The 19030-nt window shown below is 32.0% G+C and overlaps 1 protein-coding gene and 1 pseudogene across 2 annotated transcripts; one reads left to right on the top strand and one right to left on the bottom strand.

Annotated features, from left to right (window-relative positions):
* Window positions 1–406: 406 nt before the first annotated feature.
* Window positions 407–769, bottom strand: LOC146936588 (uncharacterized). Its single transcript, XM_085749247.1, has one exon. The coding sequence runs from the start codon at window positions 767–769 to the stop codon at window positions 407–409; it is 363 nt and encodes a 120-aa protein (XP_085605373.1).
* An 853-nt stretch (window positions 770–1622) lies between these two features.
* Window positions 1623–5919, top strand: LOC146936587 (F-box protein SKIP23-like; annotated as a pseudogene). The gene is made up of 3 exons (XR_015030665.1): window positions 1623–1759; window positions 3061–4191; window positions 5701–5919. The product of XR_015030665.1 is annotated as an F-box protein SKIP23-like (transcript).
* Window positions 5920–19030: the final 13111 nt, after the last annotated feature.

Below are 19030 nucleotides of genomic sequence, written 5' to 3'. Positions count from 1 at the left end.
AATGCCTAAGTAAATAGTCCACTTATTTATGTGCTTTTGATTTTGTTTTTTCGCAGATATATCTGCATTCCAAGAGGTTGTTTTGAACATGACTGCATTCCAAGAGGTTGTTTTGAACTTAATATTACAGCTCTGCCAACTGACAATTTTCAATTGATAGAGGAGCATGATCAAGTACAAAACAACATCTTAGAGGTGCATTTCCTTATGTCCCACTCATCTTATACAAAAGAATCTGATGAAATTTTTTGTATAACCATTAGGTAGAATACAACATATGTTTTATCCATTCTTTTGACTTTTCAAAGAGGCTTGCAAATCTTTACATTCATTATAAGACACTTCAGTACCAACATCTTTAGCAAACTAACAAAAATTAAACTTAAATTCCAACGAAAGAAAGACACTACATAATAATGATGCTACCTAAAACATAATTTTCTGGCATAATCAAACTCTTGAGAGTATCTTCAGGCGATCTCAGCAATGTAGCTTCCATCTCAATACTAGGGAACATGTGTTCCTGATAATATTTGGAGAACATGCTCCTCACGCAGTCATCGTCTGTCAACATTATCTTTTCGGTCTGCAAATAACTGGGACGTGCATACTGAAGGTCATGCACCCTCCTTGTGTCTCCGGGGTTGAGTCCTTGATTGATTTCGTTCAGTTGATCCTTCAGATCCTTTAGCGTGACATCGATCCGGACCTTGAATAAATGTGGGTTTCCACCGTTGAAACGTACTTGAGCTTTGAACAAATTGTCCATTGTTTCAGATCTATACCACAAGAAATTAAACAATCAATGAAAATCTCATTCAAACATTTCATCAAACACTTGAAGTGCAAATTATACATAAACCCTAAAATACCAAAAAAAAAAAAACTAAAAAATATAGCATAAAACATGCAAATATTCAAGCAACATAACTCTATTATAACAAGTATTCATAATACATGTTAATAAGATTTCATATCTACAACATAACTTTATTAACAAAAAAAATCAAAATTTAAAATTAAAACTACAACTAAAATTATAAACATATATACCAATTAAAATATATGTTAATAGCCTAAAATTAAGATTACTTACTTGTGATTTTGGAGTAAAAAATTTGGATGATTTTGAGAGATTGAGTGATTTTAGTAGAGATTTTGAGAGAGTGTGTGATAATTGAGATTTTGAGAGAGTGTGTGATAAGAGAGTGTCTAGAAGGTAACTTCTGACTTAAATATGTAGACATACGCAGCGGTAGCTAAATTCCGCTGACCTCAGCGGCAGTTAACTGCTGTCAATTTACCAACGGTAGTTAACTACCGCTGGGGATAGTTTCGTAATTTCCATATATTTTTAGGAAGTTATTTGATGTAAAAACAATTTTCAAATTAAAATCAAACAAATCTAAAATATGAAGAGAAAAAAGGAATGGATACTTCTTTCCGGCCATGGGAAAGATCCATATCACAAGCTGTGGGGGTGGGGGGTGGGGGGTATCAAACGTTGATAAAAAAAAAAATACTAAAATAGTTTTTTAATCCTTTTTTAATTTTTCTAGTATACCTCCCCCTTGTACTAATGCATGACCAGTTTTAATTCAAGAACACACGTTAGTTTTTTGTCATAGAGTTAGTTTTTCGACCTTCATTCCAACAGCTTCACTTCATCTTCTCCGGCGACAAGGTTCTGACTTTCTGACAAATGCAAGGATAAACACTCCGGCTATCTAAATTTTGTTGGTGAATCAAGCAAAAAAAGGTATGATCTACTATCTCTGTTGTTGAATTTGCATTTGAAACTGAAATGGTGATGATTGTGATTTTCATTCGAATCCAAAACCCTTTTTGTAAAAAGTAATTTTGTTAAAATTTTAATATACATGCTTGAAGTTAGGAGTGCTAGCTAATTCATGGTTTTAATGGCTAGCTATGTTTATCTTGTTGGTCTTATCTCTTCTGCTACTGATTTTATTAATTTTTACTTGTATTATAAAATCAGTTTATTATGAGAAAAGGTAATATAACTCTTAATAAGTATTATTACATGGTGGTTATATGGATTAGATATAGTTTGAGATCGATTAACCGTTTGACGAGGAAATGCAAAAAGATTTGAATATGAAATGCAGGAATACATGCCCAATAAGATTATTTTGTATTTCATTTTTGGGGAAATTGTTTGTACTAAAATGCAATTTTTTTGTTGGATTGATGAAAATAGAATTTTGGTGTTGAGGACATGATCATTTGCTTGTGTTATCGACTAAGTGTGGAGGTGGCTATTGAACATCGTCAAACTAAATCGAACTACAAAGATTGAAATTGAAAGTTGTCTTGTATAAGTCAGCACCAGCACCAATAACACAATTCCTTCATAAATAGTAACACATTTCATGATTCACCTATAACTTTATCTACAACGATTACTTTAATTTCATATAACCAGTAACCATTTGTGGTGTGCCAAATGTTTTGCTAACGTCCTCGTGAGCATAGCTCAGTTGGTAAAGACAATGCATATTATATGCAAGGTCCGGGGTTTGAATCTCGGCCACCACCAAAAAAAAAATGTTTTGCTAACACGTTGGCTAACTACTACCAATAATATCCATCCTCAATGATAGTTGGCATTTCATGCAATACATATTATTCATGAGCATACTTTTTCAAATTATTAAGTTCATTCATTGTATTCTACTAATCTGTTAGTACATGACTGATGAAACGGTTCATTCACGAAAAAATAAACAAAATTTAGAAAGGGTTTACATCATCATCGCTCATTATAAGGACTCTTGATACTCTGCTCATTATGGGATGCATGGCATGCATTGAGCCCATCAAACTTAGGAAAAATAAAAAGAGATTAAAGAAGTTACATTTTGAAAGTTGCAGACCAATTGCTTTGTATGATTAGTAGTTGGAATAAAGATTAATGAATTGCTAATCCTTGTTTCTTTGAGCCATGTGTAGATGGCTATATGCAATGAAAACTTTCTTTCATTGCTGTTATATTTTCAAACCAAGTAATATTAATTACAACGTTGGTTTTTGCATCAGAAGTAGACAATTTACAATATCCCTAGAATCCATGGCAGCAGATTGGTCTCACCTTCCTCCAGAACTTCTTCAACTTATATCACAAAAACTCGACAATGAACTTTGCCTCCTTCACTTTCGTTCTGTGTGTTCCACATGGCGCTCTTCTTCAATCCCTAACCACAAACACAAAAACCCTTTACCCTTAAACCTTCCACCGTTCCCACAACCCAACCCACTCTTCAATATTCTAAACAGCAGATATACTACCAGCCACCTCATCAAACACACCTTCTTTCTCATCAAACCACCTCAACACCAACCATCTCTCAACCCTTGGTTGATCAGAATCGGTCCTGATTTCAACGGTAAACCTCAACTCTGGCATCCTTTCTCATCTAACCAACTTTTATCTTCAGATTTCAATAATGTGCTTGACTTTAACAAACTTTCCCTTCGAGTTCTCGGTTGCATGTTCTACATGCATCACCTGATTGGAGGAGATGGAAGTTTGTTTAGCTTTGTTGCTGCTGTGTGTCACGGGGAACAGCGTCCTGTTATCATCGTCAAACTTAAATCTGAAATCTCTTTGGAGCCGATGATGTTTCGTTGTGGGGACGACAGTTGGACCATGATACCCAACATGCCAACCTACCAAGGAGGAAATGTTTGTGTTTTTAAAGGGCGGCCTTGTGTGGTAGACAAAACTGGTCGGACTGTCATGATTGGACCGGATTTGACCACTCATTTGATCGCTGAGCCGGTGTTTGGTGGGCAAAATAAATTCTTGGTCGAGAGTAGTGAGTTTGAGTTGTTGCTAGTGGATAGATATGAAGGTCTTAATGTTGTATGGATTGATGTGTTTAAGCTTGATGAAATGGAGAAAAAGTGGATCAAGTTGACGGATTTAGGAGATAGAGTTTTGTTCTTGGGGAATGGATGTTCGTTTTCTGCTTCTGCTTCGGAGTTGGGTTTTGCCAACGGGAATTGTGTCATCTATAGTACATCTTATAGCTTCCACGGTCTTAATATCAGGAAATGTAAAATGAGTGTTTTTCACTTGGATCAAGGTCAGGTTTCACCTTTGTCGGATTATCCCGAATATTTCAAGTTGTTCTGGCCGCCTCCAGAGTGGGTTACTGAGTTGCATTTGTAAGGTATTAAGAGAAGGTATGGTTTACTATTGAAGCTAATAGTTTTTGTTTAATGGCAAGATGCTAACAGTGATGGATTGAAAATAGACCTTGATTGAGAGAATGTAGATTAGTTAACTCTTTTTAAAACTTTTGTTTCTACTTGTCATGTTTTATAGCTTATAACTAAGTGATGCAGATAGGTTAACGGCTAAATCAATTGTGGTATACTACTTCCATCTATAAAGAGACATAGAAAGAAATTGGATGATGGAATATTGCATGATTTTGTATAAAAAAATTAGTCATCTAATTTGTTATATTTTTCATCTGATTTGAGGTTTGATGCAGTTTCAAAGTTGCAAAAGAAGCATTATTCAGTTGTAGTTTAAAAAAAATTGTTTCATTATATGTGTTGAAGTTGATCTTAAGTGTTTCTCCTAATTATTTGGCATGTTAGTTGAATTCATTCCCTGTCATATTTCAACTAGTTTTGCAGTTAGAGCAAATCACGTTAGTTTAAGAAACTGACCAAATGTTATCAGTGTCACCTAAAAATGTTCCTTGCTATCTTTTGAATTGAGAGCAATAATGATCTTGAGAGTCTAGTTAGATAATGTATGTATGGATATATGCAGTACATCACCATGGCTAGTTATTATAATTGACGTTTCTAAACTAGATGTAACATTGATGATGAGTTTGATTATCTTCTTTTATCGTTACTTTTCCAGACAACATGTTTAGCAATGAATTCCTAATTCTCAATTACATATTCATATGAAAAGATACTGGAAAAAGTGCAATATTGGTGCTGTAAATTTCAAATTTAGTTGATCAGATACACTTACGTGCATTATGAATAATTAGGTACCTATATATGTAATTGTTTAGAGGCAGCAAACCTTCGTAGACCCAAAAAGAGTAATAAGAGCTATGGTTCTTCGGTTCTTTCTTCATTACAATCTTTCTACCGAATATCTTAAAACTGTTGTTACGGACTAAAGGCTATCTCTTAAAGTTTTCTCTATTTTTAGAATGGATATTATGAACTACTCCATTTTTTACCAAACCTTATGATGTCATTTGAGAGAGATAATTTTTGGAACATAACTAACCCATCTATTGTCTAATAATATCAGTGTTTGGAATGCTAGTTTCTCCATAGTTTGTTTCGAGGGCAAGATATATGTAACTATGGTTGCAAACTCTTGTTTCTTGCTTTCCTTATTAGAAAGGACATTGTGAAAAGTGTAGTTCTGAGCAACTTATCTATGACTTTTTCTGTCATTTTTGTTTCTCGTTTACTTGATTAGGTTTTGATAGTTCATCCTTTATTATATCTATTTTGAAGTTTTTTTTCATTGTGCATAAATCATATACTTATTACTTGGTGTGTAATTCTCACTATTAGATATATAGAAAATGAATTTATCATTTTATCTTTATAAATTTTCTCTGATTTGATTTATTAAGATTTTGATCTTCTCATTTAGTTCTTAACAGAAACTTTTGTCACTTTATACAGGGGCGAGGGAAAGAAAGAGGACATGAAACAACAATGGCTTCACGCACAAAACATGGCAATATGCAAATTTAATCTCTTATTATTATATCCTGATGGCATGACGGTGAAATTGGCAAAAGTGTTATATTTCCAAGAAGACCTGTTATTTTGTTTAAATTCTCAGTACTACTCATGTTAGATATATTGAAAATCTAATTTCTAATTGGTTATTGATTCTCAGTCTTTATTTATAATATTTTGATTTTCCTCACTATTTGGTAATGAAAAGCAAAGCTGGATTTTCTTTCTTTTCATTGTATCATCATTTGAAGAGGATCCAATGCATAAGTTTTTCAAATTGTTCTTACTATTTTAGTATATATCAATTTTTTTTTGTTCTTAGAATATTCCCAAAAAGATAGTGAGCATCAGATTTGGCAAGTTCATGCAATCACCATTTCTGGAACCCTTGTGGTAGGCAGTAGAGAGAATAGTTTTCTCTCAGATTAGGTTTTGGTAGTTTGTATTTGGTTTCCTTACAGTTTACACCAATTTCCACTACAATCAATAAAATCTTCATCCGTTTCCATTATTTTATTAATTCAGTTCTGTCAATTGAAACTCGAGTTTATCCGAGAGATACTTAAGAGATCTTTAGATAGGATCCAATCTTGTTGTCTGTTCTGCCGTTTTTTTTTTTATTTAACTTTCGTATTTATGTTTGAACCTGGTTATAATCTCTTCACAGCTTTTGCACCATATATTGCCCCTTATTTACATACTTTGTCAAAATCTAAAAACATTTGACAAAAATGTTGGCAGAGTTTTAGTTTCATTGATAGTTTTAAGCTTGATTCATGTGAGAGTGCAGGTTCTTACATTCACTCTTCATGGTTTTGATAGATATATATTTATAGCTCTTTTGGTGGTGATATATATCTTTAGTTGTTTTATGATTTACTTTCTCATCATAAATTATGGAATGAATTCGTAGTGCAAGCGAATTCACAGTTTTAATAGTGAAGTATGTCTATTTTGTTGATTTTATCCCTTCTGCTACAGATTTTATAAATTTGGACTGGTATATGATTGTATTGATGTATATTATGGAATGAGTTTATTATGAAATAAGTTCATAAAACTCTACAATTGTATTATTACATGTTGGCTAAATAGATATAGTTAGAGATTAAGTAATTGTTGGATGCAGAGGAATGCTATATATTAGGCAAAATAACTCTTTTGTTCCTTTAAGTTTGACAAAAATACCATCAAACTGTTTGACGTCACAACTTAAAAGACCATTCGAGGTATTTTGCCTATATATTACGAACAACTTGTAGATTCAAGAAAACAAGAAATGATGTTGTTGGTGTTTGACAGCAAATATGTGTCGAATGGCCAATAAGATGATTTTTCATTTCTGTTGTGGAGAAACTGTTTGTTCTACTAAGCAATTTTCTTGCTGGATTGATGAGAATAGAAATCTGGAATCCTAACACAAAGTGTTGCAGTTTATTAGCTAGCTAATATGATTTGTTCATCTGCTATCGCTAGCTTATCTACTATTTTTTACTATACAAAGCTTTAGATTAATTTGATGCACCAAAAAGGATGCTTAATTCACTTTCAGTTACCATATTTTATCACACAAATGAAAATAGTCTCATCATTTAAAATAAAAATTTTCGGTCCCTCTATTATAACATCTGTTGTAATTTTGGGTTAACCTAAATTTTTCACCCCCTAAAATGGTGATTTTTGTCATTAAAAATGGTGGTTTATTGTCTCAATTGTAATTAAGGGTTGGAAAAATGGTGGTTTAATAGAAAATACACTTTTTAGTACCAAAAACACCGTTTTTTAGGCTAAAAACCACCTTTTATTTGTATAAAAATTAAGGGTTGGAAAAATTGCAGCAAATGTGAAAATTTTAAGGAATTAAAAACTCCTTTTCAAAATTAGAGGAACTATTTTTGTGTATGATAAATTAGAAGAATAAAAGTGCCATTAAGCCTACCTTTTAGTATAACCCAGTTTCTACAAAATGATAGGCCATGTAATAATCTTGAAGTGCCAAGTGTATGGTAAAGATACATTAAACACAATAACTGGCATATGTAGAGATATATTGTCCAGATGAACACCTTGCCTTATGACCTAATTGGTGGTCACAATTAAAAAATATATATATATAAAAAAAAAAAAGTGGTCACAATTATGAAGGTCTTTTTCCAAATTTATGTGTGTCTATGTATTAGGATAATATGATATTTGCTGCTCCAAACTAAAAATTGAAAGACTATCCCGAATTTCTCAATTCTAAACTTCGTTTAGATAATGCAAACTCAAAATTTATATGGATGTAATTTATATCTGGTCAAACATTTATATTAATATATAATTACTAATTATATTGATATATTTACATCTGGACCAGTGTCTAAGGTTTTTGGTCAGATGATAATTTTGTAATTAATATATATTATTTGGTGGAATTAATTCATCGGTCACAATTTCATAGAAATCTTTTGTCTATTTTTGAATAATCTTTCGACAGTGAGATACACACAATTATGTCATTTGGAAGCACTATAAATGGATTAGGACATTAAGGATAATAATAGAACAATAAAAGGGGGGTGTAGCCCCACAATGGAATGGAACCCCTTAGAGGAAACTAAACTGAAACGGTCCAAAAAAATTGAGGTCATTTTCCTTACAATGTATCCGAGATGCTTCTTTCTGCCACGATCCCACAAACAAATCTCACCCAGATAGAGTCATAGAAAGTGGGTTATATTTTGATGTACCAAAAAATACAAAAAAAATTGTATGTTTGAATTCAAATGGTTAATGAAATTTAATTGAAGATTAATTATATAAGAAAGTTCGAGTTTAAATTTTGACTAAAACAATCATTAATCGAACTAGAGTCGGTGAGCAGCTTGTGCAAACTAGGCTATGACATAGTCCTCAAAATTTGAAGGGTCAAATATTCCCAAAATCATTAAAAAGAAATGTTCAACGCCTAAATTTTAATCAAATTTGAAATTTTGAACTTAATTATATCAATAAATCAATAACTTTTAACGTCTCTAAGGTGTTTAAAGGTCTAAATTTCTTTATATATATATATATATATCAATTTTCTAAGAGCTCAAATTTTTGCATATATCAATTTTGATGTCCAAAATTTTTAGGATCCAATATTATAACCGACCATTAAAATGTTTAAAATAACTGTGAATCAAACTTTATTTGCCTTCCACTAACCCCGAACTATCGTTACTCCTTTCTCTTAAGAACTTGAGGATTAAGAAAAAAAATACACAAAATTAATAGCATTTATTTAAATTATAGATAGGGGCATATTTCAACATAAAAATATAGTTAGTGACATAAATTATTGAGAACTTAAGGAATAAGAAAAAAGAAGTACACAAAATTAATAGCATTTATTTATATTCTAGACAGTGACATATTCCAACAAAAAAAAATCTTGGTAGTGACATAAATTATGTTTTGTCTATTTCTTATTACTATATTATTAAGCATGATGCATTAACCAAACCATGGTGCTTTATCGTTTTCGTTTTCCCGCCTGCAAAGACTGAAAGATGCTTGTTTTGGCGTATTATAATATGCAAATACAATGCAATATTCTTTTCTTCATACGTCTTTTTCATTCCATTTAATTGCTTCTAAGTCTTTGAAGTAGACTTAGCTTTTAATTATGTTATGATGATATGATTAAGCATCATCAATTGTGGTTTGATTCTGACTCTCATTTTCTAATTCCCACTTCTCAGTGAACTCAAATATATGAGCACTCATTCATTGCAATTAGAGAAAAAAAAAAATCTCTCATTCACAAAGTCACCAAGTGCGTGACATATGAATCAAGATTGGATGGTGAAAATTTTCAAGTATTAGTTTTTTATCTTTAAAAAAAAAACTAAAATTTTGACTTTTAAATTTAGACCTTTCAATCTCAATCTAATGATCAGATGTGTAAGGACATGATGTTGTGATTGTGGGAACCGAAATTACAACTATTTATTTTACACTGAAGTTCAATAAAAATAAAGAATCTTGTAGTAATTTATTAAAAATGGTCATAAAGTGGATTTATGTGGCGGTTTGATATTTTCCTTTTATGAATACGTCTACGCAAAACTAATTTACACCAAAAATGCACTATCATTAAACTCTATTAAAAGTTTCTGTTAAATTTTAGCTTTTTTTTTTTTTTTAACAAGTCAAAATGGATTATATTAACAAATCAAAAGTGGTCTACCTCACACAAAGCATGTTAAAGTAAGACACACAAAGTTAATTACAAGATTCCAAAGCCAAAACAACTGTGCCCGACAAACGGGAAACCACAAAGACAAAATTACATAACTAAACCCATCCAATAGAGAGGATATCGCCACCAGTCATGATAGCCAAAAGCAAAAGTAAACAAGTTTGCATTTAACCACATGAAAGACAACAACTTAACTTTGTCTAAAATCAAATGTCGTGTTTGCATTTAATCAGATGTCGTGTTTTTGAAAATCCGGTTATTCCTTTCCTTCCAAATAGTCCAAACTGTAATATCCCGCTTTTTCATGTCGCGACGTAATACCTGTTAACGATAAAATGCGCGCGTTTAAGGTTAAGGGTAATTTTGGTATTTGAGCATGATGAGTATTTAAGGACCTTAAGTCCCAAAATATTCATTCTTTCTCAAATTTCCTCTCTCTAGGTTTTGTGCCAAACTTTTGCTCTCTTCCCTCTCTAGAAAATCGGCCTCCTCTCTCTCACAAATCCATCTTCACTTAGTAATTTCTCCTTCAAGCAAGCAAATATGTAAGGATTGAATAGCTTTTGATGGAAGTAACATAGGAAACTTGAAGCAAACTTTCTCCAACTTGATTTCACTATCTAGGGTTTTGGTGTAGAGCTTAGGATACTTGAGTTTCATTTCTTTTGTGCAAGGTGAGTTCTTAGATAGCTTGTCCCACCTTTGGGTTGTGCAATTTCTTGTGAGAAAGCATGATTTGTGTTAGTATGTGATTTAGGGTTATAGAATCCCCTTTGTACCATTTATGATCAAATATTGTTAATTGTTGCCATGCATGTGATATAAATTGTTTTTATGATGTTCTGGAAGATTAGGATGCATTAGAACACTTGAAATTGAGGTTTTTAAGTCAAAATATGATTTCTGCATTTCTGGACTGATGAATGTTCGCTTAAGCGAACCGACGCTCGCTTAAGCGAAGGAATGGCAGAACCAACAGAGTTGTTTGCTTACAAGTTCGCTTAAATGAACTGGCAAGCGAACTATTCGCTAAGAGGTTCGCTTAAGCCTATAGCCTCAGCACAACATTTTTACAAAATTTTCTTGTGGTCCAGAAATGTCGTTCGAGGCCTATTTCTTGCAATCTTTTGTTGAATTATGAACCCCTCAATTCCAAGTGACTATAGTACAATTCTAAACAAGGGAAAAGCATGGCAAATCATTAACAATGGTTGTTGATAAATGATACGCAAGAGTGATATAATATGCAATATGTCTGGGTAGTGATGAATTAAGCAAGGGAAGGAACATAGAGCCTCGGCATAGCTTGTCGAGAATAGAACGTCATCATAGAACCTATGTATGATAAGATGTGAAGCGATTAGTTTAATCTATTCACTAAGAAAGTATAAGTAAGACGTAGGTGTCGTGCCTCTTGTGATTCACACTAGGTTGAATCTCAAGGGGTTTCCATTAGGTGAAACGGGATAAGCTTCGCATGAGGGGACGTACGACACTGAGGGAGTCTAATGTTACCTTAGATAGGTTTCCGTCGGTTTGATAGGGATTGTGCTCGGGATTATTCTACCTCGGGGCTCTCCGTAAAAATGAACTCAGATAATGTTATTGTTCAACGCTAACCTCTAACTTAATGAATACGACTATATATGTTATGATGTTAGACTTGAGTTAGTTATGAAGATTATCGACGACGATCTTAGGTTTTCCTATTCGTCCGATTTAGAGATGTGTCATGAATATGATAAGTTTTGGCCTTGATGCATTAGTGTATCTCGGTAAAGCGATCTTAGGTTCCCTTGATTGCCTTTGTAACACCCCGTTTTCCCAACGTAAAAATTTCTTAATTAAAAATCAGAGTAATTCAACTTTAACGGAATGCTACACTTCTTAAAAATTCATAAACTGAATAAATAGCAATTTATTCTTGAAAATCATTTAACATAAGTAATTCAAAACTTCGCAGCGGAATTAGTTCATTCAACATAAAAAGTCTTTGGCACGCAGGCCTCATCATAAAAATCTCAAGTCTTGTTCAACATTTATTCATAAAAATCCATAAGTAATACGTAAGGAATAGAAATAGAAGACATAATCTCATCCCGTTACGTATCAGAGCACCTAAGACACACTTGTGAGGTGTCCACTCACGACTGCAACTAATCCTGATTACCTGCAAGTTACCCATACGAAGAGCAACATTTCCAAGCAGAAGGGTGAGATTTCTCAAACAATAATATTAAGCATATAAATCATATAAAGTACATTCAACAACTTAAACATCTTATAATTCATTAATCATATCTAATAACTTAAACTTCCTTAACTAGTGTCATTATCCTTCCTACATTAGTCATATACTTCATCAAGTAATCTCAATTATTATTCATAAAACATCTTATCTTAAATCATGATCATAAGCATCAATATCTAACACCAAATATAATCGTAAGCATCATCATATATTTCACATAAGTATCATTATCAAAACATAGCATTTATCGAAAACAACTTCATAATCAAGTTCATAATCAACTTCATAAACAAACATCATCATTAAATCATAATCATCAAATCATAATCAAACTTCATAATCAAACCTCACTTAACTCGACAATGCGACTCAACTCGACTATGTAACTCTTAACATCTCAAATCATCTTAGCATCTTGACAACTTAACAACTTGACAACTCGACAACTTCACATCTTAAATCATCTTAAAACTTCTTGATATGCAAATGCATTTGGTACCAATACAGAGCATCAAGCTCCCAACCAACTTATATGAGCGTAAATAGGCTCTTCAGAGCATCAAGCTCCCAACCAACTTATATGAGCGTAAATAGGCTCTTCAGAGCATCAAGCTCCCAACCAATCGTGTGAATGACTAAGCATTCCAGAGCATCAAGCCCCCAACCAACGTATATGAGTATGCAATGGACTCAACTTCCTACAACTTAGACAACTTCATGAACATCTATGACATCCTAACATCTTGATATCTTGACAACATAACATCTTAATAACTTGATGACTTCATAACGACTTGACGACTTAACAACTCTTATCATCTTAACGTCTTAACATCTTAACATCTTGACAACATATGGATCGCATAAATAATTCATGTCATATCATAATATAACAATATCAAATGATAATAAACAACATCTTAAAACATCATATTCATCAATCATAAACAACTTCATATAACATCGTATTTAAACATCAACAATAATTCACTATGTATCTTTGTAAAAACATAATAAATTATCCACAACATATTTTCATGTCAAACCAAAGATATTGGAAAGATATCACAAATATCAACAACTTTCATGTTTACAACAAAGATCAATTCAAAACAGAAACATATGAACAAAACGCAAAAACATGAAACAGAGAAGGTTGTCACCGTACAATTTCGCTAAGACCTCCCTGTAGTATTTTCATCATAACTCAAAGACCAAACATCATTTTCACGTCAAACCAAAGCCACTAGAAAGCTAACAAAATTATCTAAAACTTTCATGTTTACTTCTAAGACCAATTCTGTACCGATCAGTACCAGTTTTTATTTTAAATTCGGAAAAGTTGTGCTGAAAGTCCATAAAAATTCACTATGACCTACGTGCAGTAATTTGACCATAACGCAAGTTCTATAAATCCTATTGACGCGAGACCAACGGCATTAGAAAGCTAACATCCATACCTACAACTTTCGTGTTTACACCTAAACCCAGTTCGGAACTTAAACTTGTCAAACTGAGACAATAAAAACGCGTTTTGCACATTGACAGCAAAATCGCAGTTCAGCTGCGATTTCGCTTTGGGGAAATCTTTTCCACTTCATATTCGATCCAATACTCTCCAAACTTGACCCTAATCATTACCCTATGATTACCCTATCATTAGAACACTAATTATTCATCAACTTACTGTATGCAAATTCAAAGGGTTCTCAAATCTATTAACAACCTATTACAATTATTAAACCCTAATTCTTAAACTCACCAACATCCCATCCAATTCCATGGTTCTAACCTCAAAACAACATCCAATAATCATCATATGGGTTATCTAAGGACTGTATACAATTTCTACATCAATTCAACAAGTTTTCATCATCTAATCATCAAATCTCTCACAAAACCCTAATTCTCAAATTCTCACAAACTTTCCCCAACTTGTTAGATGCAATCTAATGATTTAACAACTTAATATTAATGCAAGATAGTCTCACCCTCACCTTAGATTAATTCCTGAATCAGCAGCAGCGTTCTTCTTTCCTAAGGTATTCTCCTCTTCTCTTGCCTTTTCTATTCTCTTCTCTTCTTTCTTATTTTCCTCTTTTCCAAAAAAGCGGTTTTAGGGTAAACTCTTTCTAACCTAAGCTTCTCTATTTATAATACTAAAATATTCTTCCCAAATCTATTTAGGCCCAACAACTTACTCTTCTTTCTATTCTAACCCCCAAATCCACTCACACTAATAATCCTCATATTCTAATAAATAATATTTCTCTACTAAATATATAATAATACACCAAATAACAAATATATATCTATAACAATTAACAAATATATTATGCTAGTAAATACCAACATATAACATAACAAAATATCACTCAACAAAATATATTAACTAAATTATAAAAAAAACATCTAATCTCAACAAATCATATATCCCTCATATACATCATATAAATATATAAATATATTCTAAAACTAATTAAAATAATTAAATAAAAAGGAGGGCGTTACAGCCTTGACACGTAAGTTGATAGTTAAACCTTTGGCAATATGATGTAGCAATGACGGTTCTAGTATGTACTATCGTCTAGGCAAGCATGTCCACACACGTATAATCATCCATCAGGTTGTAATGTAGACACGTGGTAACCGTAGGTTTTTCCCCAAGGTAACCTTTAGCTTAGGATTAGGTAGAACTCACTGAGGCATTATGTCTCATCCCTCTCCTTATTTGTTCAGGTTCACAGGTCTCTCGTGGTAAAGGTAAAGAGAAAGCTTTGGATTGATCATGCTTTCGTGGATCCAACTTTGTGTCTTTCTAATTGATGCATATGTTATATTATGAGATGTTAAGCTTCGTTCGACTATCCTTGAGAAATAATGTAACATAAGACTCATGTTGGCTTTGTATCTAAACTCTCGACTGATGTCGTTTCTGTATTGTATAATTAATGTATCCAACATCGATTTTAACGCATTTATTGAGTATTCTAGACACTTTCAATTTGGGCGTTACAGAGTTGCCAGTGATGATGATGTTCCACTTGGTTGTTATTTGATTTATTTTTATTTGTGATAATGTTGATAATGATAATCTATTTTAATATTTCTAATTAGTTGCGAATATGGGCTAGATTATGTTTAATAGTAGTATTGAAAAAATAGTTATCCTACATGTGTTTATAGCATCGTAATACAATAAAAATGTAAAAATGATGATTGGATAATTTGGTTTCATTAATATAGTCTATTGATTGATTAATTGATTAAGTGTGTATTATTATTTGATGTTGTTATTAACAAGTGAAAATGATTTCTTTTAAGGAAGTGAAAGAGGACTTATCACCATGATTATTTGTTTTAGTAGATAAAGATGTTGTTAAAATATTTTATGAAATAAAATTTGGATTTAATTATTAAAAATTTACATCATTTTATTAATTGTTAATAACTATGATTGGTTATTTCCTCAAAAAAAAAAAAAAACTATGATTGTTTATAACATTCAATTGTGTAATTTTTTTTTTCATCAATCATATCATTCAGATACGTTCGTATTGTTTCGTAATGATTAGGAAGACTCTCACTCAAAAGTCCCTTCACATTGGTAAATTTCCATATGAAACATTAATTAATTGCTTAAGTGAGTCATTTTATTAGTTAGGTTCTCAACAATCACCTTACTGGTTCTCAACAATCACCTTACTAATTGATTATAATTCCTTGATAATTAGTTAAGTTCTTATTTTATCACCGAAAAAAACTCTTCAACTTCTCAACTACTAGTAAAGTTGCTTCGCTAAATTGATTGATTAGACCTTTCAAAATTAATATTGTAAATCAATTAGACATTGTATCCAATTCATTATTGTATAAGAATACCAAAATATATTTATGCATGTGGGCTTTCGTTTTTCTCATTTTTTCTTCTCTATCATTGTAAAACCAGAGCAAAGCCTAAAATATTTTTGTTTTATTCTTTTATTTTAAAAAAAAATTATAAGGGTGGAAACAACCCATTAAAGATCAAATTTGATTGAAGTTGCTCATTGACGTTGTTAGAACAAGAATGGTTCATACAAGTCCTCTAGGATTTTGATGATAACAAAGTATTGAAGAATAATTGGAATACTAATATATGTTCATGTGTGCAAATCTAGAAATGAATCCATCATTAAAGGATGAGCATATGAAGAGCATTAGAAGGAACATGAGAATCTTAGAAGACTGTGGTAGATGATCTAAAGGAAAGTCAACTAGAAATCAACGTCCTTAGAATAAGGATGCCTCAAAGAAGATGGAGAGTTATCTTAACAGATTATGTGTAGGACATAAGACTCAGAAGCTGACTAGCATACTTGGATGACCCTTAGATTTGAGAGAATCTTGAGGGACCTAGAATCCACATAAGCTTTGTCTTATTTTGTGAATTGTCCCTATCATAGTATCTGATAAAGCAGTTCTTTTGTCTTCTTTTGTCTATGTGTACAAACAGAAAAATAACCTCAAGAACAAAGAGAATGCAACAGATAATTCTTCTTTCAGCAAAGGAAATTCAAAGGACTTATCAACAAAATTATCCATATCAGGTAACGGACCAACATTCTTGATTGAATCTTCTCAACAACTCTATTTGCGTTGGCATTTTCCTCCAACGTCTCTCATTTCACAGCCTAACTAAGAAGTTGAAGATCTGAAGAAGAAGAAGCAACAAGACTCTGTTATTTTATTGTCCCAATACTCTATCAAGGTGGCATTTAGTATACACAAGTTAATCTTTTTGTGTATCATACACAAATGTATTTTTTACCCACTGTAGGCAGTTTCCGGTGATATATATAATAGACATTTAACCTCTCAACATACTTTTATTTACAACAAAGCTACCCCAATGACTTTAGTTATTATGAAATGGCCTAATTGTTTAACCCTTTAACAGACTTTCTTTCACGCCTCAAACTCAAAAACTCAAGAAAATGCTTCTCTCTCCATAGTGAAAACCCAGAATCACTATTAACAAACAAAATCCTTGTAAACATGAGTTCCTTTCAAAACAATCCTTGTAAACCTGAAATCCTCTACCTCATCTCAGATCTGGAACAAGTAGGTCGAAACCCCATCATATCTAAGCCAAAGTCAGAAGAAAATTGAATCGTGGTCTATACGACGCCGAGGATACAACAGAATTTGGGAACTGTGAAATGTGAATGTGTTGTTCAGCCATATCACGATTTCAAAATTGGAATTTGGAATGTTTGATTTGGCTTGGTCGAAGATGGTGAAGACAATTTTTTTTAGGTTGTTTCAAAGTTTTTTCCAGTATAGATTTCTTTGAGGATTGTGCTGGTTTGTGTGTGGCCCCTCGCCCAATTCATGTTGAAATCCAGAAAACACCTTGACCATTTTTTCCTGAACAACAACAGCTTGACCATTAAAGGAGAGAATACATTAAAGGATTCAATAATTATTATTCCACAAAATATAATTTATAAGTACTCAATCTTTAAATTAATACGTTTTTTAGTATTTACTAAAAAATAACAACTTTTTATTATCCTTCAAAAAAAAAAACTTTTTATTTATATTAACCCTAAATATAGTTTTTCATACTTTCTCAGTCCTTTATCAATAATACTTTTTTATTAAATATTTTCATTTTTGATAGTAAATACTTAATTTTATTAAATTTGATAGTAAAAATACTTAATTTTATTAAATTTTTAGTTTTAATTGATATTTATACTAGATATAGTTTTTCAACAATATTCATTACTTAAGTAATTTTTTTTAGGATTTATAATATTTTCACTTTTTAAAAATTAATTATAGTATACCAAAAAAAATTAATTATAGTTTAGACCAATATCTGGAGTCAATTATTATTATATTGATGATCATCGGATAATATTTTCAATATTTGATTATTTTTTTGTCATAATAAATATTTTTATATAAATGCATAAAAACAATTCCAGTATTATTTGATACCCTCTTTGCAATTACCTACAATATAACACTAAACTTACTATACAAGTACCCATTCTTCAATCTTGGCCATTGAATTGTTTAATAATATATCAATGGTAAAAAATACATTTGTGTATGATACACAAAAAGATTGACTTGTGTATGTTAAATGCCACCCTCTATCAAATCAAATAGCACAAACCACTTAGGATTTTCATATTCAAAGTTTATATCTTAGAAATCCTAAAGAGTCTGTTCATTTGTTCAGTTTATGCTACCATTATCAAATCCAATGTAAGAACAAATTACTTTTTTTACAGTTGTATAAACATTTAGAAAATCTCTCGCCTGCGTGCTTGAGCAGACAAGTCTCTTGTTGAAACCTTGAGCACGTAATAATTCTCAGTCAGTTGTGATTGAGCAAGGGAAGTCTTTAGGAGTTGTCCTAAAACAAAGAGAAGTCTCTTTGAGTTGTCCTTGAGCAGGAAGTCTTTAGGTTGTCTCCTAGAGCAGGAAGTCTTAAGCAGTGTACGTAAGCAAAGAAGTCTCTTGTAGTTGTGCTTGAGCATTGAGAAGTCTTTTGGAAGAGTCCTTGAGCATATTGTAATTCATAGATGTTATAGTAAAATCTATTGGAAATGCAAGGGAACTGGACTACTCCTGTATTGTGGGAGGAACTAGTATAAAATTGATTTATGTCTGCTTTCTCCGTCTCTTTATCTTCGTGTTCTATTCTTAATCCGCTGCAATCAGACTATGTGTCAGATACTGTGTTTTAGCACAATTCAACCCCCCCCCCCCCCCCCCCCTCCTTCTTGTGT

This window comes from Medicago sativa, chromosome 3 (genome assembly GCF_051527215.1).
Source record: "Medicago sativa cultivar Bolivia chromosome 3, Bolivia_mono, whole genome shotgun sequence".
NCBI lineage: Eukaryota > Viridiplantae > Streptophyta > Magnoliopsida > Fabales > Fabaceae > Medicago > Medicago sativa.
Note: the sequence above shows the minus strand (reverse complement) of the source record. Positions and strands in the feature narration are given on the sequence as shown.

Coding starts and splice junctions, on each gene's coding strand:
- LOC146936588 (XM_085749247.1), bottom strand. CDS start 769: ATGGACAATTTGTTCAAAGCTCAAGTACGTTTCAACGGTGGAAACCCA.